Consider the following 24,617-nt stretch of genomic DNA (forward strand, 5'->3'; position numbering starts at 1 on the left):
GCTATTTCTCTGATCTCCTATTTCACGAACCTAGTTTCACTTTGCTTCCTATAGCTCTAAGAATCATCTACCAGTGATCATCTTTAAAGTGTTATGAAGAGCCGGGGATCTAGCTCAGTGGTACAGCATTTGTCTGGCACTCATGAGGCCCTGAGTCCCAGCACCACCCCCACAAGCAACACCGAAGGAGAAACTGCCGGTCAATGAAACAGGATTCAGTGGAGGAAGTGGAAGAAGTGTCTAGGAAGTGTGAGCGGGTTGTGCGTGGTGGAGAAGGCCCTAGAATGAGCTGCTTGAGGAAGGATGGAGCCTGCCGCAGTATCTGGACCCAAGTCCCTGACAGTGTTTTAAGAAAGTGGCTGCCAGGATCGCCCTGCTCCTCCTCCTCAGTTCTCAGCAGCCATGCATTTTCCTGGTATTTCTTCAAATAGCTTGAGTACAGCGGACTGGCCACCCGTTAGAGGGGAGGGCAGCACTTCTGCATTCAGGCGACGTTGCCTTTTATTTCAAGTGTGCTCAGTGCTAATGGGGACGTGGGGTCTCAACACACGTGCGCACGCCCCTGAGCATGTGGCTGCTGGAGGAATTATACCCATGAATGTGGATGAATGGCCAGGGACAATGAACTTCCAGTGAATTGAGCAGTTGTAAGGGAGCCTTTCATGAGGCCTGAATGACAGTGAACTCCCAAGGAGGGGCCAGCGGGAACACGGACTACATCCAGAAAACCAGAGAGGACCTTTCTGCCTGGCAGAACCAGGCTGCCAGGGGAAGCAGAGTCCTTCCAATTAGCAAGATGACTGGGCAGATGGAAGCAGGAAGAAGCACAGCCTTATTGTGAGACTCCTCTGAGAACAGGGCTAGTTCTTCCAAAGAAAGGCTGAACACAGGAGGCAAGCGCGACCACGTCTTCTCTGGTGAAACCTGGGGTTAGTTGAGGGGGACAGTGCCCAAGGGAGCCAGTCTTTTGATCCCAGAAGATGCTATGAAGCTCTTTCATCTCCTTCCTGTCTTAGTGGTACTTCTGCTTCCCAGTAGGATGAGTTAGGAACAGGAGCAGGATGTTTAGTTTCTGAAACCACGATTTCGTTGTCTTAACAGCAACCCACTTGAAAAACCCTCGTTTTCAAGGGCGGTGGGAGAAATCCCCCAGTCTCAATAATTCAGGCCAACAGATGCAATCAGCAAGAGGTGTCTTTATTGATTACACAGGCGCCTGTGGGTGTAACAGTAGCTTACGCCAACTGCACACCCCAGGCAAATTCAAACAGCTATATTTATAGGGAAAATGATTACATAAGAGGGTAGTATAGCACAGCATTTCATTGGCTCTCAAATTGGTGGGCTTAGCTCATCCTGGGAATGGCCCCATGTCTATTCTTGAATTTCCCCGAAAAACCATAAAGACAGATAAAACACCCTGCAGTGAGTTTACAGTTTAGATAGGATATCTGGGGGGGGGGGCGGGGGTATCCCTTCTCCTTAGTCCTGAAAAACCACAAAGCTAGATATAGCACTCTGTCTCTCTCCTTAGCCTGGTCAGTGAGTCTGCAACCCATAGATATCCAGTTTTAGCATCGGCTGAGCTGAGGGGCCCAGCTGAATTTCAGCAAAGTTTAACATAGTACATGGGCATGGGGGGTCTTTCACACTAACACTTCCTCTGCCTCCTTCTCTGAATCTTTCTGACACCCCTCCTCCCACCGTACCGCCCCCTGCATGGACAGTTTAGCTGGGTATATAAAGATAAATAAACTAGGATTAATCGAAAAGGACCCCAAAGGCTTCTAAAGAGTGACACATGGATAAAAAAGCAAGCCATTTTAGAAATATCTGGTTGAATGAGAAAGATCAGACAAAGCAGCAAGGTAAATGTAAGGTTTCCTGGGGAGGGGGGTGTTGACATGAATCCGGAAGACGAGGCTTTCGGTGGAATAGAGCTGTCAACCCTGGGAGTCAGTTGTGCAAGAGATTCTAGGTGAGCCAAGCCTTAGCAAGGCCATGAGGTGGAATTTGCAGGTGTTATCGGGAGGGCCTGGAGAGGTTTGATGATAGTTGAGGGACCGACCAGAACTGGAAAGAGCCAGCTGCTGGGATGTGTTACATACTCTGTGACAAAGCACCTGACAGATCAACTTAAAGGAAAGTGATTTTGGCTCCTGGTTTCCGAGGAATCAGTCCATCATGTCTGGGAGGGCGAGGCAGCTAGAGCAGTCCCATACACCGTGCCGACAGCTTGAAGTGGCAGCTGCTTATACTGGTGGATTAGTATCAGACCAGAGCTAGAGGCTGGTGTGATGCATGGGTTAGTGACTCTTCTTGCTGGACCATAAAATACCTGACAGACGTAATAAAAGCACTCCTTTAGAATGGAAACAAAGGTTTACTTTGTCTCCCAGTTCAAGGGTACAGTCTGCTATAGTGGTAGAGGCTCGGGGCAGCTGAGAACCTTAGGCCCACAGTTAGGAAGCAGAGAGCAATGGACGCTTTCACCATTTTATGTTGTCCAGGATTCCAGGCCACAATGGTACTACCTATATTCATGGTAGATCTTCTCAGTTAAATAACTAGATAGCCAGGTGTGGGTGGTGCACACCTTTAATCCCAGTACTTGGGAGGCAGAGGCAGGCAGATTTCTGTGAGTTCGAGGTCAGCCTGAACTGCAAGAGCTAGTCCAAGGACAGCTAGGACAGTTACACAGAGAAACTCTCTCAAGAAACAAATGAACAAAAAGTGTATCTGGAAACCCCCTCCACAGACATGCATAGGCTTTTGTCTGCTAGGTGATTCTAAATCCTGTAGACCAATCTTAAAGATTAGGGTCTGCAAAGGCCAGCTTGTAGCGGCTAAGAGCATCAGCGAGGCCTCACACCCCAAAGGTTCCACAGCCATCAAGAGAGCATCATTAGTTAGGGACCAAGTGTTCAAACGCCTGAGCAGGGGACAGCATGCGTTTCAGTCCCAAAGCACAGCTCAGTTGTGGAGCGTTGTGAGTGAGAACTGATTTCCGGAAGGGCAGTGGTTTCAGAGAGGCTGCCAGGCTTCCCAGCTGAAAGGACTGGGTTGGTGTTTTACAAATGTAACGTCTAGTTGCTGCAAAGTTTGATCCATTTGCTCAGTGAGCATTTGTTGAGCTCCATCTGTGTGCCAGGCTTGGTGCTCAGTGGTATAGTGGTGGCTGTAGCAGTCACCAGTGCTTACAGTTGGCTGGCCTTTCTGCATTCATTGCCTTCTACAGGCTCTTCCCCAGTACCAGAATTTCCAGATTGCACCAAGCCGGAGTTGGCAGGAGTCATGGACAGCATCCTGGGATGGTGCCAGGAAGCTGGCAAACTCTGTTTCAGACTCTAGCTCTGTGGTGGTAGAAACAGAAGAGGGTGCTTTGGGGACAGATCGCACCCTGCGGTGACTGGGAGTTTAGACTTACAGGTAAAGTTCTTAGAGCATATCTTTCATTAAGGATAAATACCTGTCTCTTATTCTTACAATAAGTTCTGGCATCCAGTATCGGAGACATCTTTAATACTTGAACCGTTGCACCTTTTAATGAGTCAAAGAATACAGATCTAGCCGAAGATTACATTGTTTCTTTTGCTTTTCCACCATGGATGGATTCTCTTTGAGCAGCTTTAATTTTGTTGCTTCACACAAAAACCTGGGTTTGATCACTAACCTACAGTGCATGCGCGCATGCATGCATGAGTGTGTGTGTGTGTGTGTGTATGTGTGTGTAGATGCTTCTCATGTTGCTGGTTTTAGAAACACCAGGCGTGGTGACAGCACTCAGAGGCAGAGGCAGGTGAGTATCTATGAGTTCAAGAGTTCAAGATCTGCCTGCTCTACATAGTGAATTCTAGGCCACTGCTCTATATAGTGCCAGCCAGGGCCAAAGAGTGAGAGCCTCACCTCAAAAAATCAGTACATTGATTATCATTTCTTTTAAAGGCTTCTTTACATTTTTTTTTTAAATTTAGGCCCTGGTGTCATGACACATGACTTTAATCCCAGTACTCAGAAGGCAGAGTCAGGCAGATCTCTGCGAGTGCAGACTAGGGTGGCCTAGATAGTGAGTGTGAGTTCTAGTACAGTTAGAAATACATAGTGAGGTCCTGGCTCTAAAACCTTTCAAAATTTATTATTGTTTTAGTTAGTATACAAGAATATGGTCTGCTTGTTTTTCTGTGACACTTTTTTTGTTTTGTTTTGGTTTCGTTTTTGAGACAGGGTTTCTCTATGTAGCTTTGGAACCTGTCCTGGAACTTGCTCTGCTCTGTAGTCCAGGCTGGCCTTGAATTCACAGAGATCCGTCTGCCTCTGCCTCTGCCTCCTCAGTGCTGGGATTAAAGGTGTGCACCACCACTGCCTAACCTGACATTTTCAAATGCATATATCATAGCACCTGTTCATATCTTCCACCTTCTTCCTTACTGTCCCTCCCATCCCCTGCTTTTCTCTCCAAATAATCCCCTTCTACTTCAATATCTTGCATATGTATGTGTATCATAGTTTAATATATATGTCATGTATATATATTTAAATCTAGATTCCTCATAGAAGAGAAAATGTGTTTGTTTTTCACGTAATGTGATAATTTTCAATTCCATCAGCTTTCCTTTAAATGTCATTTCGTTCTCTTTACAGCTGAGTGAAAATCCATTGCCTATATATACCACATTTTCTTTATCCACTTATCTAGTGGACATACAGTCTGGTCCCATGACCTGGCTATTGTGAATGCTGAAGCAATAAGCAAGAATGTGCACGTCTTTCTGTAGTTGTGTTGCCTTAGAGTCTTTCTGAGTGGTGTACTTGATGCGTTTTTTTTTTTTTTTAATTTTCAAAAGTTATTTTTTGTTGTGTTGTGATTTGTTTTTGAGACAGGATCTTGCTCTATCTCAGATTGGCTTTGAACTCACAATGCTCCTGCCTCAGCCTCCTGAGTACTAACTACAAGCATGTACCAGCACTCCTGGCTTTGTCATTTCTTGGTAACAGGAAAGCCTTAGGTATCTCTTCTCTTGGTCTTTGGAGGTGTTTGTAGTGAGGAGTAGGTAGGTGGCTCTACCTGTCTGTGTATATGCTGCCTGTGTAGACTTCTGTTACCATTAGAATATGTATGTTCCGGTCCCCGGAAGCTACCTTCCTTTCTGCAGTCTCTAGGATTACTTCTACAATGGCCTCAATGCCACACCTTCTTGTTCTGGTCACAGTTCACCCAGCATTGTGACACACACACAAAGAAATCCATCAGTTTCCAGCAGCAGGGTCCTGTGATGCTGCGCTCACACTCAGCTTACACCTCCGCTTTGGCCTTGCACTATCACCCTTCCTGGTCCTCTGGGCCACTTTATCTTCATCACAACCAACTCCCCCTCTGAGTCCCAGATCAGCCCCTTTTTCTCCAGCTATTTGTCCGCACCCAACCAGCTCATTCCATCTTTCACCTGTTTTCCTGCTCCTCTCCTCAGCCTATCTCTCCAGTCTTCCTTTCACTCAGAGGAATCCTTTTTTCCCTTCCCTCCAACTCCTTAGACTTCTCCCACCTACTCAGGTTCTCTTCCATTCCTCTGCCCCGCCCTTTGCTGTCTCCAGGGAGGCTTCTGCGTGAGACGGAAGGATGGGATGGTGTATCCCTTCATGTACTTCCTATCCCTCCTGCCCCAGTTTCATGAGTCACTCATCGTCTCTCTACGATGCTCTGTGTTGCCTGCCTACAAACAGGCTCAAGATCCTATCTTGAGAGGCAGCTCTGTGGAAACATACATGCAGCTACTGAATCTTTCTATTGTCTAAATTACCTTCCCTCAGCAGGCTACTTGATGAGGGCCCAAGGAGCAGGTCAGCAGATCTTTGTTGACTAATTTCATTTCATTTTCTGCAAATCCCAGCTTCCTGCTTGTGTCGGCCCACCCTCCAGTTCCAGTGACTCTCTGAGTTTATCACTACTTAGGACTGCAGCCTTATGCTCCGGGAATCCCAAGATGCCAGGCAAATTAGGACAGCAGAGTGCTCGATCCATACTAGATCCTTCTCCTGAAACACAGCTTGGCATCCACACAAGCCCATGACTACACCTACACCCGTAGAGGTTATGTCAGTCAGGGAATCCACAGCAGGAAGGTCTCACACAAGTCTAGAGACACCTTCCACAGCCACAGCCTGACCGGAGGGTAGCCTAGTGTACTACCAAGGTCTGTGTGTCTACTGCCTCCTGTGATAGTCAGCTTCATTGTCAGCCTCATGCGGCCATCACCCAGGAGATGGCAAGGCACACCTTTTCGTGTGTCTGTGAGGAGATTTCCAGAAGGAAGAAGACACACCTTGCATGGGAATAGTACCACCCTCTGGGCTGGGTATGGGGAGAAAGTCAGCCAAACACTGGCATTACCCTTTCTGTGTTTCCTGGCATAAATGTTTTCTTTGTCATGATGGACTGAGCTCACTACAACTGAGAGGCAGAATAAATTCATCTTTCTTCCAAGGAGCTTTGTCAACTGTTGTCTCAGCAGCATGAAAACAACCAGGAAACTCCCTCCCTCCCTTCCCCCTTCTTCCCTCCCTCCTTGCCTTCCTTCTTTCCTTTTTATGAAAACATTGTAGGGGGCTAGAGAGATGGCTCAGAGGTTAAGGACCCTGACTGTTCTTCCAGGGGTCCTGAGTTCAATTCCCAGCAACCACATGGTAGCTCACAACCATCTGTAATGAGATCTGGTGCCCTCTTCTGACCTGCAGTCATACATGGAGGCAGTACACTGTATTGTATACATAATAAATAAAATCTTTAAAAAATTAGAAAAACATTGTAAACTAGGCATGGGGGTGCACACCTTTAATCCAAGTGCTCAGGAAGCAGAGGCAGATGGACTCTCTGTGAGTTCAAGGCCAGCCAGGTCTATAAAGCAAGTTCCCGGGCAACTGGGGCTGTTATACAGAGAAACCCTGGCTCGTGGAATCTATTTCTTAACACTCAATCCCGGGCCAGGAACTGTGCTAGATGTTAGGAGTAGAGCATTGGATAAAAGTGCTTGCTATCTGCCAGAGAAGACGGGAGGAAAGAGAAGCCTCTCTGGGCTGTGATCCATGGCTGCTCTTATAAGAAGGAATACAGAAAGCTCGACATGCTGGTGCATGCCTCATCATTCCAGGATCCAGGAGGCTGAGGTCGGAGGATTAGAGGAGAAAGGCTAGTTGGGGCTATACATCAAAGTCTTATCTCGAGAAAGGCTAGTTGGGGCTATACATCAAAGTCTTATCTCAGATTATAAAAGAGGAAAAGGGGAGCAGAGAAAGGGTTTGTGCCTTCCAAACACACAGTCATCTTCCCTGTGCCGTCTGAACAACCCCAGTAGGCACAGGAAGAATGTAGAGAAACCCGCAAGGCTCATGGAAGCGAAAGAAAGGTTTACAGAGAATTCACAGGGAATAGAGTAGGAAGAAAGAGGAAAGGCAGTGACACCATAGGACATAGGGTCTTGAACTGTGGACTGCAAAGCTGTAGGAGGATATATAATTGCATGCAAGGGACAGTGGTCAAAACAATTGTCAACAGTAAAGATTGTGTGAAAACATAGTTACAAATGACCCCAGATGTCCAGTCCATCCTGGTAGTAGCTAGGACTCCTTATACTGTGGTTCAAAGGCAGGCAGCATAATGAATATAGCTGGGATAATGGGGATGAGCTGGGAAGAAAGAATGGTCTTGTATGGGGGCTTGAAGCGAAACGACCCTGCCATTTTCTCATCTAACTTCTCGGTAAAGGAATACTCTGTCCTGCTCCCTGCTGTAGTGACAGGGTCCTGGTGGCGACCACACATTTGGAATGTTACAACAATGCAGTGTTCCTCCCAGGACACATCTGTTGCCCTTCAAAAGTTGCTATGATACAGGTTCTAGAAGGTGGAAGTCAGTAGTGCCTGCCCTACTGGGCACATGGAGCCAGACTCAGCCCTGTTCTTGGCTTGGCTGCCCCAGGAGGAGGCTGTGTCCAGGAAAAGTGAGCATTGGCCTCCAGAAACCCTGTGTCGAATGTTGTGAGTAATGCCTGCACAGGGTCATTGTAGGTCATGCTGTAAGGACCAGGCATGAGAGCACATGAACAACCGATGCGTTGGCTGTGGCACCTAACTTCCAGGTTGTAGTGGACAGAATGTTAGATGTGGGGCTGAGGATGCGGCTCAGTTGCTAGAGTGCTTGCTTTGCATGCGCCAAGTCCTGGATTTAATATCCAGTATTGTATAACCCAGGAGTAGTGGCATATAATTCTATAATTCCAGCACTCAGGAGGTAGGGGCAAGAGTATCAGAAATTCAAGGTCATTCTCAGCTATATAGAAAGATCAAGGACAATCTGTGATACATAATCCCTGTCTATTAAAAATATGGTGATGCTAAAGTTCCTCTGACATCTTCACCCCTGTTTGGCCCTTATTGGAAGGAACATGGCTGACCTATGACCTACATGGTAAGGTGACTGTGCATCCCAGCTTTTGTCTGTTGTCCTGATGGAGTTAATTATTCAGGTGAAATATAATTAAAGACACATCCAACTCAAATTCGCATACTTATCTAGTTTCCTGAGGAAAGTAAGACAGGATGCCTACTCCCAAGGGGCTGCTCAGACCGTGACCCACAAAGAGATAGAGGTGCAAAGAGAACACCTGAGCAATGGGTCTCCAGTGTCAGTGGGCATCAGAGATCTCAGCTCTGAGCATCCTGACAGCAGCCTCTGTCACCCTCTGGACCTGGGCACTGGCCGGTCTACCCTCTCCAGCCCCCAGACAATGGAGGTGTGTGATCTGGGATTTGATTTCACACCGGACAGGCTGTGCTCTCTTCAGACACAGCCAAGCCAGGCAGTGGTGAGGGAAAGGGACCTCTCCACCTTCGCTGCACCTGCCTGGGAAGGTCATTCCCGCAGAAAGATGAGCATGCGGAAGGTCACTGAGATGCCGTGATGGCATGTGGCATCATCACTGGGGCTGGAAGTGCACAGAGGTCCTGGGGAATAGGCAGGGGTGAGTTCTAGAAGAAGGGTGAGGACAGAAAGCAAGACAGAGGTGGCATTCCCTCAGGTACATCAGATGGTGCAGAGAGAGGTCTTTAACTCAAGTAGAGACACCAGGAGTGGCCCATGCTATGGAGCGCAGGCTATAACGCAGTCGGGTACACACGCTGATTAATGTCACCTGCCTCGAGGACACAGCCAAACCCTAACAAGCCCCAGGGCTGGAGTCTGAGCTGAGCTCTCTGCCAGGGCTTCGCAGTGCTTCCTACATTTTGTAGTCCACCAGGTATCTCTCTTGTGTTCCCCACTCCAGAACACCCAGCCACTTCCACCTGGCACAACACAACATAAACACACACACATGTGGCAAGCATACCACACAAATGTCATACCCACCACTCATGCACATACAACACACACACACACACACACACACACACCATAGCAGGTATGAAGAAGGAGCCAGCATAGTGTAGCGATGAAGGAGAGGCAAAGCAGGGAGAAACGGAGCCTTTTTAAGGCAGCTCTCATTGCTACTTATTTCATTTCCCCCATGCTTCTCCCACGCCTGCCCACCGTAGGAGTTTCCCTTCCTCCCTGTTTAAGGCAGAGCCCTCCTCAGGGTCTTGTAAGTGGCAAAAAGATTTCTACCTTTTCTGTTTCATCTCTTGTTACAAGTTTCAAGTCTCTACCTGACCCTCACCAGCCCTGAGGACTGCTGATGACATTGGAAGTCTCAGGTTGCTGGGGTGCAGTCTGGGCACGTGATCTCACCTTGAGTCTGATCCGAATATTTTTTAAACGGTACCTTTCTTTGTAGAACGCTGTTCCTACCCAACCCTTTCTTTCAACATTAAAGACAGACACAAGCAGGAAGCAGGCCTATGGTGCTGACTACAATGCTCCCTTCCTGATGGCCCAGGAGTCACAGGCCTTCCAGAGCTGGTGCTGTAGCTCAGCGGGTAGAGCGCTTGTCTAGATGGCTGCAAGTCCTGGATTCCATTCCTAGCACCACATAAAGGAGGTGTGATGGGGAGAACCTATAATCCCAGCACACGGGGTTTAAAAGCAGGAGGATCAGACACTGAAGGCCATCCTCAGCTGTCTAGTGAGTTAAAGCTAGAAGTTTAAGGCCGGTCTGAGCCACATGAGACTCTTCCTTTCTTGCTTTCTCTCTCTCGTTCTCTTTCTTTCCTTGGGAGACACAATCTCACTTTTGTAACCTTGGCTGCCTGGAACTTTCTATGTACCCATCTGCCTCTCCTCTCCAGTGCTGTGTGTGCAGCCACACCCAGAAAGACCCTGTCTTAGAAAAAAGAAAATCCCAATCTCAGAAAAACAAACAAACAAAATTATTTCTCCATCTGTCATTCCATTTGAGACCTGGGGCCAATTCTTTCTGTGTCTGCTAACTTCCACAGCCTTAGTCCTGTCTGCCAATGGGGCTCAGGCCCAGGTTGGGGAGGGGTTGCCTCTGTGATGGCACAGGAGGGACCCCAACAACCTCTGTATTTGAGGGTTGCCATTAGAAAGGAGCAGTTGTCTCTGGCTTTGGGGATGGAATGGGATGGGTAGGTCAGTAGAGACGATCTCCTTGTGAACTTGAAAACAATGACTGGAAAGTCAGGATTTTGAGGAGAACCACAGAAGCGCTCCTCAGAGTCATTAACCTCCAGGATTCAGGGAGCTTGAGACATATCCAGCCTAGGTGGAGACCTGGGGACATCTGATTGGCCAAATGCTGACCAAATGCCAGCTCTAGTGCCCAGAGCCAGGAATGTCACGGTGCTAACCACATGTCAATACCCCTTCCCCAAACACACTGTTGTTCCATCACTAATTTTTCAGATTCTTACCAACCTGAACTTTGCCTTAAAGTCATTTGTGTCTGTCCACATAAGGTAGGGAAGCATCCAGCCAGTTGTCAAACCCTTCTTGTTCTTACACATTCTGTTCTCTGAGATCAGAATCTCTGTTCTTTGGCCCATCTGTCCAACTGTCTGTCCCATGTCGATACTGCCCAGCCTGCCAGGCACTGGCACCTGAGCACGGAGAGCCAGGCACGTGAAGGAGAATACTTTTGGCTTGCCTTTGTAGAGCCGTTACACTGGTGGCAATGGGGTGAATTTGCCTGAGCTTTGCATGCAATAGGGCTTTATGTTTGAAATGGGGAGGTTGGAATTACAATCATATTCCTGAGGAGAGACGTCAATCAGCTGCCACTGAGACACAAGCTGCCCACCGGTATGGAGGAAGGCTCAGCTGGCAGTGGAATGCTGCCGACCTGCACAAAAGGCTGCCAGGCAGAATGGCTTTGGTTCCTCCAGAGCTGTGAGAAGCAGAATTGCTTCTGATTATGCGCTGGGGTGACTCAGCCTGCCAGTGATTACCCTTTCACTTTCTGCCTTGTCTCTGTATCCAAGCTCAGTTGAGAGCTGTGTGGGCCCTTGCTCTCAACCCACCAACAGCCGGCTCCCCATTAGCTCCTCAGCACCCTCAGCCTTGCCTCTCACCTCCCATGCTCCCCACCCCTTCCTCCTCCGTTCTCTTTCTTCATTCATTTATTCACTCGGGAAGTATGCCTTGAGCTCTGCACATGGAACCCTCCAGGCCTCTGAAGCTTGCAAACCGGGCTCACCCCTTTCCTAGCCTTGCTCCCTATCCCCAGCCCACCCCAACCCAAGCAAATGAGAGAGGGGTCAAGGACAAGGAGCTGAAACATTGGGAGGAATTCTGGGTAGGAAAACCTGAATCAGGCAGAGCAAAGTAGGTGGAGGGTGGGTCATCCAAAGGTGCTCAGTTAGCCCTGGGCACATGCCCCCCCCCCCAGACCTCTTTCAGTGAGGTGCCTGGAGGCCTGTCGACCAATACGGTACAGCTGGCAGATGCTTCAGATTATTGCCGTGGGTCTGCAAGACTGAGCAACCTTCCTACTGGAGGCAGAAGCACTTCTGCCTAGAAGATGCTGTGAATTCATCCCTAGTAGCAACAGGGAAATGCATAGTTTCTGAAGAGTCTGTGCATGTGTGTGTGCTGGTGCACGTATGTGTGGTGGGGGTACATGCTTGTAGAGTCCGACAGCTGATACTGGCTGTCTTTCTTTATTGATGTCTACTTATTTTATTGGCAAAGGGTTTCTCAGTGAAGCTGGAGCCAGCTAGTCTAGCTAGGCTGCTGATTCCTGGCTCCATGCTGGGTTTACAGGTGACGGCATGTTTTTATGCAGCTCCTAGAGCCCAAACTCTGGTCCCCACACTCACACAGCAAATGCCTTATCCACTGAGCCATTTCCTCAGTGCCGGGCAGGACTCACTATTCTGACTGCAAGACATATGAGCGTGGAGTTCTTGCATCTTTCCACACTCCCTCCCAATTTCAGAAGGTCTGGTTGGCAGTTACTGTATTGGTTTCCATTCCCATTGTTGTGGCAAAGTTCCTTGGCAAAAGAAACTCAGGGAAGGGAGAAAGGGCTTATTTTGGCTCCCAGCTGGAGGGTTCAGTGAGGCCATGTTCTTTCTAGCTCCTTACGGGATGGGGCAACTGGGTTGCATATCCGGGTGGGAAAGAGGGAGAAGGTGGCTCCCAGAGCTGTGTGTGAAGGGCAAACCATGGCAGGCGACGCATGAGACAGCTGTTGCATTGCATCTGCAGACAGCAGGAGAGACGGACAGCATTGTGCTTAGCTCACTTTTTCCTTCTCACACCGTCAGGGGTCCTAGCCCAGGAAACTAACGCCCACATAACCCAGGCCAGAACTCTCTCAGATGCATGCCCCCGGGGCCTTTGTCCTAAAGCCTGTAAATTCAGTTTCTGCCATCATGTCTGCCAGTGCTTTCCTTCCTTAATGTTGGTCAACTTATAGCTATACGGTTTCCTTCCTTGGTGGTGACGGCTGGAGTGGCTATCAGCTGTGGTTATCTGAGATGCAAGGGAATGGAGATCCTGACAATGATTCGTATACCGGATGGGAGCGAGTCTGTCTGTCTGTGGTCCTTTGTTGAGGGCAGGTGAGGTATGTGGTAATGTGGGCCTGATGAGTGGAACAGAATGGTTTCTTCCTGTGTGCTGCTGTTCCCTGTCAGCCAGGAACCACAGTGAGCAGAGTCCAGAAAGTGAAATGAAGGCTGCAGAGGTGGAATGAGGTTCCCTGACGTCCAGCCTAGCATCCATCCATCGTGTGGCTCCTCACAGAGAACACTGGTCTTTCACACTCTGAAGCACAGGGCAAGAAATGGTGACCTGGCTAGACAGCCTGTTCTGCTAGGGTGTCTGAGAGATGGGCAGACAACTTCAGTCTGAATATCACCTCCTTCACATACTCATGAAAAAGCATTTCTATACTAGGCCAGGGGGGCCCTGTCTCTAAGCAACCTGGCAAACTCGAGTGTCTTAGCCTTTGAGCTAAACCTGTGTTGTTGTTTAAAACCTGTGTACCTGGCATTGCTCTTGGATCCTTGGAAACAGAAACCCAGGCTTACATTTCTCTGTCCTGGATGAAGACGCTGAACAGGACTGCTCTGGGGTGGTAGAGGGTAAATTTGTCAGAGACCAGCTTTGACAAAAATACCGCTTTCCATGGGGATCAGAAAAACAGTAAAGAGGACGAAGTGAAAATAATAAGACAGAAACATAGGATAGTACTGGGAGGGAGTTCCAGTGAATACTCGCATCCCATGTTTAATTTTCCATACACTTTTATACCCCAGTACAAAAGAAGGAAGAAGGCAAAAGACTACTCTACCGTGATACAAAGGACAGCTCAAGCAGTTGTGAGCAACCTCAAACTCTCTGTCCTTCAGACAAAGTAGAAATAGTCTCACAGTTTTGGGCCTCCACATAAATTCACTTCTTTTGGGGATGGTCAGTTGATTCAAACATCTACTTAGAGCAGGAAGATGAGCTATGAGCCCAACTAGGCAGATTTCATCTTCCTTTATAGAGGGAACGGCTTCAAGTAGATTTTAGTTCTTCAGGAGAACCTTGCTGTCCACGGTGCTTGCCCATAGTCTGCCCCAAGCAACTGTGTTTATGGATGACCTAAGTTAAGAGAGCTCAGTGTAGGAAAAGTAAGGATGTGGTTCCAGGAGCTAAAATCAGAACTGTTTCTTAGAGAAATGGGAGGCTTGGGGCATAGCTTTGACCCTACCCAGAAGCTACCAGCCATACCTGGAGACAGGACTCACAAAAACAATCACACAGCTCTCCCCTCCCACATACACGCTTGCGTAATGAAATACACCCAAGCTCACACAATCATGCTCTCATTCTAAACTCATATATTCTCACACATACACACTTGCCCACATACTCTCACGGTCATGTCTGCACTAATTCACGTTTGCATGGGCACTTATGTACGGAATGTACTCATACACACAGTCGCACATGGTGTTATCCACAATCACACACTTTCTCACACTCGCGTGTTCCCATTTGTGCGTAAACTCATGGTCATATACTTCTATATGTTCTCATACACTTTACGTTCTAATAGGCACAAACACATACGCCCATCCGCATATCACCAATGGAGAGCAGTCAGTGCTACTCTGGCTGGTCCCATCAATAAATGGAACCAAGCTGGCCTTGTCTCATTAGTGTCTAAAAAGTGTGTTGTCGACCTGGAAGTTGAGGTACATAGTCTGGTATAGCCCCTTTTCACCGAGCCTCTACATCATGAAGTAGCCTCTATATCATGAAAGATTTAGGCATAGGATGTCCAATTAGGCTCCTATGTTACAGAAGTTCTCAGGGACATGCTATTTGTCTCATCTGACTGATGCAGCCTTGCAGAAATTCTTCTGATTGAAGATTCTTTACCCTCAGGGCTCTGCCCACCCTCTCCAGTGATAGTCTCTGACTCTGCCCTGCCATAAAGTGATAGACCCTGCCCTTGCCTTCTTGTGACTGGGCAAGTGTGATTTGAGCTTTGAGTGTCGTCTTCCTGCCTTTCCTCTTGGCTAAACAGGGGCTCAGGTGTCAGCTGGCCTGGAGGGATTCACCTAAAGACTGGAGGTTTTACAACCTAGATAGCTTTCAAGACCTCAATAGAAGAAATTTAGAAAAACTCTCATGGGTGTGCCAAAGTTGTCATATATAGGAGAGTTTCGTCAACACAATGACTAGGTTTGAGCAGAAAGCATTTACAATGTGAAAAACAGCTCCCTAGAGATGGATGTACCCAGGCAATAGGCAATGCTAGCCAGCTCCTTGCCCCCCTGTGACCTGAAGGAACCTCAAGTACAGGAGGTGAAGTTAAGAAGCATAGCATTTGTATAAGGACCATATAGCATGAATATAGAATATGTTAAAATGCTTTATGATCCAAAAATGTTCCTGTCAAATTCATGGGGCTGGCTTCCCTTGGGGAGAGAGCTTGGGGTAAGGGTTTGGGAAAAATGCAGGATGGGGTGTTCAGCTCTGTCATGTTTTATGTCCGTGATCAACATGTCAGCGTTTAATAATTGTCAGTACTTCACGGGATGCTTGAGCTGTTCTTTTTTTAATTATAAGACTCATTTGCTGTGAATTAATTTCCTGTGAATGTGTATTTTCCGTGTGTGTGTGTGTGTGTGTGTGTGTCTGTGAACTTTGAGCACCCCTGGTGCTCTAGGGGGTCAGATGAAGGTATTGGATCCTTCAGAACTGGAATCACAGGCCACTACGAGCCACAATGTGGGTTCTGGGAACTGAATCAGGTCCTCCACAGGAGCAGAACGAGCTCCTAGCCTCTCCAGCCCTTGGATGAGTTGTTAGGATTTCAGATGTAAAAACCTGTGTTAATGTAAGAACAAAACACAAGAATGCAGGTGGCAGAGTAGATTGCCAGGCGCCAGAGCAGCCAAGTTGACACAGTATCCTGAGCACTGCTACCCTAATTAGAGGGCCTCCCAGTCTAAATACCTGGGAGTCCTATCCACTTTTTATTTCCTTGAGACAGGGCCTTGCTGGCTGTGTAGCCCAGGCTGGTCCCTGGTTAATTATTCTCTCGGCTCAGTCTCCTGAGGAGTACACCGCCATGTCTGGCCTGCACATTCCTTTGGAAGTCAGTCTTAAATGCCCATGTCTTGGGGTCTAGGGCAGCAGAGCCTGAAGTTGTGAGGGGACTGAGGTCATGCTGCTCATTTTCTACGCTTTTCCACCCTGTCCTTGCTTCTATTTCCCATCTTTCCAGTCCCCAGAGGGAACAGCAAAGTCCAGTCCATAAGCCAAGGCTATACTTTCTCCCCAGAGTTCATGTTTGAGTGTGTATTCATGTTTTTGAACTAGGCCAATCAAAGGTCAGGCACTGTGGACAAGGAACCCACAGAAGTACTAACCAAGAGGTTTAGGGTGATGAAGGAGATAGTAATCTATTTATTTAATTTTTTTTTATTTTTTATACCAACCCCAGTTCCCCCTTCCTCCTTTTCTCCCGTCCCCCTTTCTACTCCCTCCACTCTTTAGAGGAGGTAAGGCCTCCCTTGTGGAGTCAATAAAGTCTGGATTACTAAGTTGAGGCAGGACCAAGCCCCTCCTCCCTGTATCAAGGCTGAACAAGGTATCCCACCAAAGGGAATGGGCTCTAATAAGCCGGTTCATGCACCCGGTCCCACTCCCAGGCTGTCCTCCCACCAACCCTGGCAACAGATCAAGCCACATAACTGTCACCCACGTAACTGTCACCCACATTCAGAGAGTCTGTTTGGTTCCATTCAGGATTCCCCAGCTGTCAGTCCAGAGTCCTAAATTTCTAAGAAGTCTTAAAAACACAACAGTGAACCAAATTCAGCCTCATGTTGTGGTTGGAAACTGAGCCCGGGAAGACGGAAGGCTGGGCACTAATGAAGGTGCTGAGCTGTCTGCTGTGGTCTCTGAAGGCTGGGCACTCATGAAGGTGCTGAGCTGTCTGCTGTGGTCTCTGAAGGCTGGGCACTCATGAAGGTGCTGAGCTGTCTTCTGTGGTCTCTGAAGGCTGGGCACTCATGAAGGTGTTGAGCTGTCTACTGTGGTCTCTATCTGCTTTCTACCAAGTTTGGATCAATTCAGAAACATGGGACTTCACATGCGGGGACTGTGTGGGGACCCTGTAAGGGGACTGCAGCACAGGGCACTTCTCACAGGAACAGCATCCGTGACAGCTGTTCCTGAAAACAGTAAGGGGTCTCTGGTATTGCTCTGAATGCCTGACCAGAAGTTGGTTTTCCTATCTACCTTACCTCCTCCAGCCAAGACCACTAGTAAAAGAAGTAGTTATAGAGCAAAAGAAGGCAGTGGGAGGGGACAGCCAAGGGGGCAGCTAGGCTGCTCCTCCTGAGCTTGTGACTTCGCTGGGTGGGAAGAGAATCGGGATAAGAATGCATGGATACCCAGAACCTTTCCCCTAGGCCTAAAGCCTATGCACATTATGGACTAGGGCCAGCTACCTTGCCCCATGGGAAGAAAGAGCATAGGTTTGGAATTCAGACAAACCCCTTTTGACGCTATGCCTCTCCTACTTTTTTTCGAGGGGATAAAGAAGAACGTTATTGTCACATCTGCTTCAGCCCTGATTTCCATTGGAGATGACAGTGTAGAACAGGAGTGGAGATGGAGTGGCAGAGGCATCCTCCTCTTCCCACCTAAGGGTCAAAATCGAGGGCTTTGGTTATCTAGCCCATTTCCTGTACTGGTGCAATGAGAGTCCCAGCTTGATGCAGGCTGGACCTGGAGGAGGAGTGAATACTGGCCTTGCTGTGGAGCATGGATAGGGGGGGTCCTGAATTTCCCTGGTAGGGATTCTGAGAGCCTGAGGCTGCTTCGGGTTCCTGTTCTCTCTGGAGTTCCTCAGACGTGACATCTGCTGCTAATTCAGACTCAGCTGTGAGTTTCTAAGAGCGTGTGCAGCCTAGGCTACCTTACCACCCTCATAGTGCGCCCCCCCCCCCCCCACCCCGCACGAATGTCTTAGGAGTTCTATGGCTTCCCTTGGTCAATGAAAACTTGTTTCCCAGACGTGCGAAGGTGCCCTTAGAGGAGAGAGCTATCAAGTCTGACGGGGCGGGTGAGAATAAGACTGAATTATAGCCACGCTTGCTGGAATGCTCTCTAATTGATGGTGGGGTGAGTCTGGACACTTAAGGAGTCTTCAGCTTGGTTGTAAGTGGATCCCAGAGAAACCTTGACCTTCACAGCTCCCTGGATGTTAAGACCTGAGGGTGTGTGGACCAGAGGTGTCTGTCCTTTGTGCACCCCCTTTTTTACTCCTAATGCTCTTCGTTTTCTCCCAATTCTGCGCTCCCAGCATGAAGCTTGTGCACAGCAAGCACCCAGGCTGCTGCTCAGGGTACCGGGAACCTTCCTGGTATTTGTTCTTAAAGGAAATAAAGGTGTGGCTGGAGGCTCTGGTCCTTGTTTTTTCCTCTAGGTTCTCTCTCAACCTTATTGACCACTGGCGCAGGAGCTAAACATCTCTGAGTCTACATCCCAACAGCATGTGATAGCGTGGATCTGTGTTTATCTGGTAGAAAGTGACGTGCAGATGTAAGGTCAAGGGCCCTGTTGCTCAGTGGTGAGCTGACTGAGGCCACATTACAGTAGCTCTCTGAGCTGTTGACTAGTCCTCCTCAGTTTTGTTCTGGGAGCCACAGATACAAAGCATTTGTTGCCACCGAAGTCAAATTCTGGTGGACAAATGTGCAATAAACTACATTTTAAAGTAAGCATACTGTAGGCTAACAGAATTATTAGATGGAAAGAACACAGTGGAGGAGGTGAACTTGTCTAAGGTAACAGGAGATGAGTTGAGAATAAAGGGTGAAATATATGGAGCCTTAAGAAGGTAGGTAGGCCAGCAGCAGGTGGGCGTGTCCTAAGTGGACAAAGCCTCTTGCACTCAGTGCACAGAGAGAAGCAGTATGGTTGCTGCTGTGGCTGTGGATGTCAGTGAAGGACGCAGGATGTGGAGCGGAGTCTTACATTTTACTGTGAGAACGATGGGAAGCCTGGAAGGGTTTGCACTGTAGACACTCAGGGTTTGTGATTGTGTAATGAACAAAAGGGGAAAGGCATTGGCCGTCTCACCTCTGATTCAAGAGCCAGCAGGGAGGAGATGGCAGGCACAACAGAGCCCTAAGCACATCTAGTTAGTATGTTTATCACTTACCTTCCTCATTGCTGCACTACAGTGCCTGACAGAAGCAACTTACAGGAGAGAGGAAGGCTGCCTTCACCTCAGAGTTCGAGAGGGTCACAGCCTAGCGAGGTAGGAAAAGCATGGTGGCCAGAGGGGCTCTTCACAGTTTTTGTTTTTGTTTGTGTGTGTGTGTGTGTGCACGCACGTGCTGTGTATATGTTCACATGTATATAGGCACACAAGTATGTAGGTGCACATGTATCCACACGTACATGGAGGTCAGAAGTTAATGGCAAGCATCCTTCTTGTCCACACTCTCTACCTCCCTATTTTGAAACAAGGTCTCTAACTTGAACTTGGGCTTATTAATCCTAGCCAGTTTGCTCTGAGGATCCTCCTGGGCACTAGAATTGCAGGTGGGTCACCATGCTGGCCCTGTACTTCTATGGGCTCTGGGAATCTGAATTCCAGGCCTCCCTCTTGCATGGCAAGCATTTTATCCGTGAAGTCACATAGGCAGCCCTGCCAGTCAGGTCTTGTAGATCAGGAAGCAGGGAACTCTGGGTGAAACTAGAACTGGCTATAGGCCTTTTTCTTTACTCATATGGCCCTATCTCTGCCTGTTAGATCTTCCACAACTTCCCAAACAGTGCCACCGGCTGGGGACCAAGTATTCAAACACATATGCTTGTGGGACCCCATTTGCATTCAGACTTAAGACACACATGACCGTATTGTAGATACACTTCATCTGTCATGGCTTTTGAAGGCACCATGCTGTCATAGGCTTCTGTTTATCCTAGACACATCTGTAGGGGCACATTGCCTGTGCTGAGCATCACACTACGCTCCTAAGAGTGGACATTTCAGTCAGGCTTGGTGGTTCACCTGCGATCTCAGCACTTGGGAGAGTAAGGCAGGAGGATCAACGTGAGCTTGAGGACAGTCTGGGCTATCTCGTATCAAACCAGCCAGAGCTACATAGGAAGACCCTAAAAACAATAAATATTTCTGCTTTGTAATAAAAAAAAAATCAGAGAAGTTGGTTTTCATATTGAAATCTTTCTCAGTCAAAGCCTTACAACACAGCATTGCATAATCCTCACAAATGTGCACTTGGTGTGCAAGAAAGAAGGGGCCACCTGCCCAAGGGGTTTGATGGGAACAGCACGATGGCTCACTGGGTAGAGGCACTTGCCAGCAAGCCTGAGGTCTTGAGTTTGATCCCAAGAGTTCACACGAACCCAGTTTTAAGTGACGCAATGTGCAGAATGCAGGAGAGCCTCCCTACCAGAAGTCCTCCTGTCCGTGGACAGCCTCTGCCTCTGTCTTCCTTCCTGCCTCCTGAGCCTGCTCTTGGAACCCATCCTCAGGCTTGTCTTTGATTGCAGCTCCTCTATCATCTCTTTCTGCACACTAACATCTTTGTCCAGTAAATCGGCAGCTGCGGTGCCTTCCCTCACTGCCTGCCACGCTCTCCATCAAGCTCAGGTACCCAACAGTTTCCACAAGCAGCCTTCACAAACTTAAACCAAACCCCTGCTCTTCAGCTCAGCTCCCCTGTGGTTCAGCTTGTGGTCTTTGTTAATTCAGTGAGTGACAAATCCCTACTTCTGACTGCTCCATAAAAGAACATTAACATTTTAGAAAATTAATTCTTGAAGTTATTTATTTGCCCTTTCTCTTTATTTTTCTCTATATTTCTTCTTTCTGGACACACACACACACACACACACACACACACACACACAGTCACATACATGCTAGAGATGGATAGAATCTAGGTCCTTGTGCATGCTAGGTAACTGCCCTACTGTTAATAGGATTTTAAATAAAAGCGTGGGCTTTGGCAGCACCAATAAGCTAGGCTCTGCAGTATACCAATTAAAGGAACCAGCACTAATGAAAAATCAGAGAAGGGAGATTTAGCTCATGTGGACGTGCTGGGAGGAGGACTGATGAGGAGCGGCTCTCCTTCTCTTAGTCCATCTTCAGAGTCACTGGTCTGAGGCTTGACCTGAGGACTAGGGGCATGCATAACTAAGCAGTACCAGTCAATGTGTGGTCCCGTCCATCCTAGACTCAGTCTCTCCTGCAGGATGCTCCCACAAGTGGTCAGAACTGGGTAAACCTGGGAAGCAGCACCCCCTCTGGCTGTCAGGAGAGCTGCAGATCCTGCCCCCAAGATTCCTTGGGAAACTTTAATTTTTTGGGATCATTTATTTTAATCTCTCTCTAGAATATCATCTCTGTTGCCAGGGCAGGCCCATTACCAATGAGCTACATCCCCCGCCCTCCATCCTCCCCAGACCCCACCCCCAGCCCTTCTTGCCTTCTCTTTCTCTCACTCTATCACATCCTTTTTGCAAATCCTATCAGAGCAGCCTTGAATGTACAGTGAAAGCTCCCAGCCACTCTGGCCCAATTGAATCAGTCACTCAAACAGCTGAGCTCTCCCCCCCCCCCCCCCCCCCGCATCCCCTTTATTGGGCTGTCACAGTGGCCTTCCATAGCACAGGACATGATGTTGTCCCTTGCTTGCATTCCTCCTTTCTGTCTCAGTAAGCGTCCTGCTCCCTGGACCTACCTGAGGGCTCTCCCTTGCCAACCCAGTGGCTTTCCAGTCAGGATGGTGTCCCATCTGATCCCAAGAAGCACCCTCTGCCTCAAGCTCTCAGGCCCTTTGTCCTTATAGTTCCTTAAAGATTTGTCCTTCTCAGATTCCCATGGCCTGTTTCTCAGTTTCTTACGATCTCTTCTAATGCAACTACAACAACATTGCTGTTCCTATGACAGAAGGCCAAAAGCAGAATAATTTATAAAATAGATAGGCTGGCCCACAGTTCTGAAGTTCAAGAAGTTCAAGAAGGGTTGGGCTTTTATATCTGATCAAGTCTTTCTTGCTGTGGAGAAGGGTGGTCTTTAGCCCCACCCCTGGGGGCATTGTACAGGGCAGCCCATTTCCAGATAGAACAACTATTCAACTGTGTCTCTTCCCTGCTCCTCCTCCTCTTCCTCCCTGTTCCCTTCTTCTTGTCTAAGAAGACAGGTTCTTACTATGATGAAGCCTAGGCTTTCTCTGTCTTTAATTTAATATGCAGCCCAGGCTAGCCTTAAATTCTCCATTCACCTGCCTCTACCCTCCAAACTGCGATTATAGGTACGTGCGGTCACACCTGGATTTACTTCCTCTTACAGAGCCACTATTGCCATCACTAGACACCTTGCATCATGATCTCATCTAATCCTAGCGAATTCAAATCACATTCCCAAATACCATGTGACGTATGACACTAGAGATTGAATTTCTACAACATAAGTACTAAGGGATTCGTCTAAACCTTAGTACTCCCTGGGCATCCAGAACTCTGTCGTTGTCCCCCCGCCCACACCCCAATACACACATAAACATCCTGATTTCTCTTTAGCATAGTACTCGAAGCGGGTCCTGTAGATTAGGTATGGGCTATCTCTCTATATAGAGCCCCTGATCATGCTCCACTGGGAGCCCAGTGCAGAGAAAGCTGCCTCCCTCTGGCCTCCTCATGTCATCAGAATGATAAGGATGCTCACAGAAGTGGAACTAGCACTGACTGACACCCTTATCTACCACCCAGGTTCCATGGTTAAAATAACTCTCCTGAAATCATCATAACAATGCTGTGTCCGGATCTATGACCTCCTCCGTCTTTTTCCAGGTCCATGGCTTGTCCAGGCTCTGAGAGGGTTTTGCTCTGACCACAGTCCCCTGGCTGAGACAGGACTACATTTTGCTGCTACAGTGTCTTCAGGTCCCTGTTCTACCCTGCAAGCCCTTAGCCACGCAGTCGCCATGGGCAGTGTCAGCAGCCTCATCTCTGGCCACAGCTTCCACAGCAAGCATTGCCGTGCCTCACAGTACAAGCTGCGCAAATCCTCCCACCTCAAGAAGCTCAACCGGTACTCGGATGGGCTGCTGAGATTTGGCTTCTCCCAAGACTCGGGACGCGGCAAGTCCAGCTCCAAAATGGGGAAAAGTGAAGACTTCTTCTACATCAAGGTCAGCCAGAAGGCCCGAGGCTCCCACCGCCCAGACTACACAGCCCTATCCAGTGGGGACATGGGGGGACAGGCTGGGGTAGATTTTGATCCAGCCACCCCACCTAAACGCATGCCTTTCTCCAATCAGCTGGAAATGGTAAGTGAGGTTCTCTGACAAAGGTGTTTGGAGTGGGGGGTTGGAAGAGGATGAGACGTAGGAGGGATGAGTACCCCATCTAAGCATTTAAGCCTTCAAGAGGTCAGAGCAGCAATGGTGAGACTATTTGGCCTCACTGCAGAAATCAAAAGTCTATTCCTAACCCAGAAATCTTAGTTTTCCCTGCAGCAAAGGGCAGAGGGGAATCCAACCCTGCCTGGGCTCTGCTGGGACATAACCTGGATGAGGATACTCACTCGTATCCCTGCCCTACCCGTGCTTGGCTTCCTGGTCCCCTTGGTTGGAGAAGCGCTCTGGGATTTTGTTACTGAATGAGTAAGGATGCCCACAAAGAGCCCTAAGTGTTTAGAAACCTCACCTACAACAGCTCAGGCTTCCATAGCCTCACTAGTGCACACTGGAAGCAAGCCAGCTTGTTTCAGTTCCCATGCCCACTCTGCAGCACTCAGTGACTAAAACACAGGTTAAATACCCCTTCTCTGAAGTGCCTGGGAACAGGAGCACCAGAAGTTTCAGGGTTTTCTTTTTTTTTTTTTTTTTTTTTTTTTTTTTTTTTAAATTTATTTATTTATTAAGGATTTCTGCCTCGTCCCCACAACCGCTTCCCATTTCCCTCCCCCTCCCCCGATCAAGTCCCCCTCCCTCATCTGCTCGAAGAGCAATCAGGGTTCCCTGACCTGTGGGAAGCCCAAGGACTGCCCACCTCTATCCAGGTCTCCTAAGGTGAGCATCCAAACTGCCTAGGCTCCCCCAAAGTCAGTACGTGCAGTAGGATCAAAAACCCACTGCAATTGTTCTTGAATTCTCAGTATTCCTCATTGTCCGCTATGTTCAGCTAGTCCGAATTTATCCCATGCTTTTTCAGACCTAGGCCAGCTGGCCTTGGTGAGATCCCAATAGAACATCCCCATTGTCTTAGTGTGTGGGTGTACCCCTCGTGGTCCTGAGTTCCTTGCTCGTGCTCCGTCTCCTTCTGCTCCTGATTTGGACCTTGAGATTTCTGTCCGGTGCTCCCGTGTGGGTCTCTGTCTCTGTCTCCTTTCATCGCCTGATGAAGGTTAATATTCCTGAGGATGCCTATGTGTTTGTCTTTGGATTCACCTTCTTATTTAGCTTCTCTAGGAACATGAATTATAAGCTCAATGTCCTTTATTTATGGCTAGAAACCAAATATGAGTGAGTACATCCCATGTTCCTCTTTTTGGGTCTGGCTTACCTCACTCAGGATAGTGTTTTCTATTTCCATCCATTTGTATGCAAATCAGGGTTTTCTTCAAGTCTATAAAATATTTTCATGAAGATATCTAAGCCAACCGTCATTT

The 24,617-nt window shown here is 48.2% G+C and overlaps 1 protein-coding gene across 1 annotated transcript in view; it reads left to right on the forward strand.

The window, feature by feature from the left end:
• The window catches only part of Lzts1 (leucine zipper tumor suppressor 1), a 54,614-nt gene that overhangs the window by 21,433 nt on the left and 8,564 nt on the right, over window positions 1-24,617 (forward strand). The window contains exon 2 of the mRNA XM_041675151.1: window positions 22,796-23,274. Coding sequence (XP_041531085.1) covers window positions 22,930-23,274 — 345 coding nt within the window. The 5' untranslated portion in view covers window positions 22,796-22,929. The remainder of the gene's footprint in view (window positions 1-22,795; window positions 23,275-24,617) is intronic.

This window comes from Microtus oregoni, unplaced genomic scaffold (assembly GCF_018167655.1).
Source record: "Microtus oregoni isolate MIOR12 unplaced genomic scaffold, Mior012 000025F_ref0000491, whole genome shotgun sequence".
NCBI lineage: Eukaryota > Metazoa > Chordata > Mammalia > Rodentia > Cricetidae > Microtus > Microtus oregoni.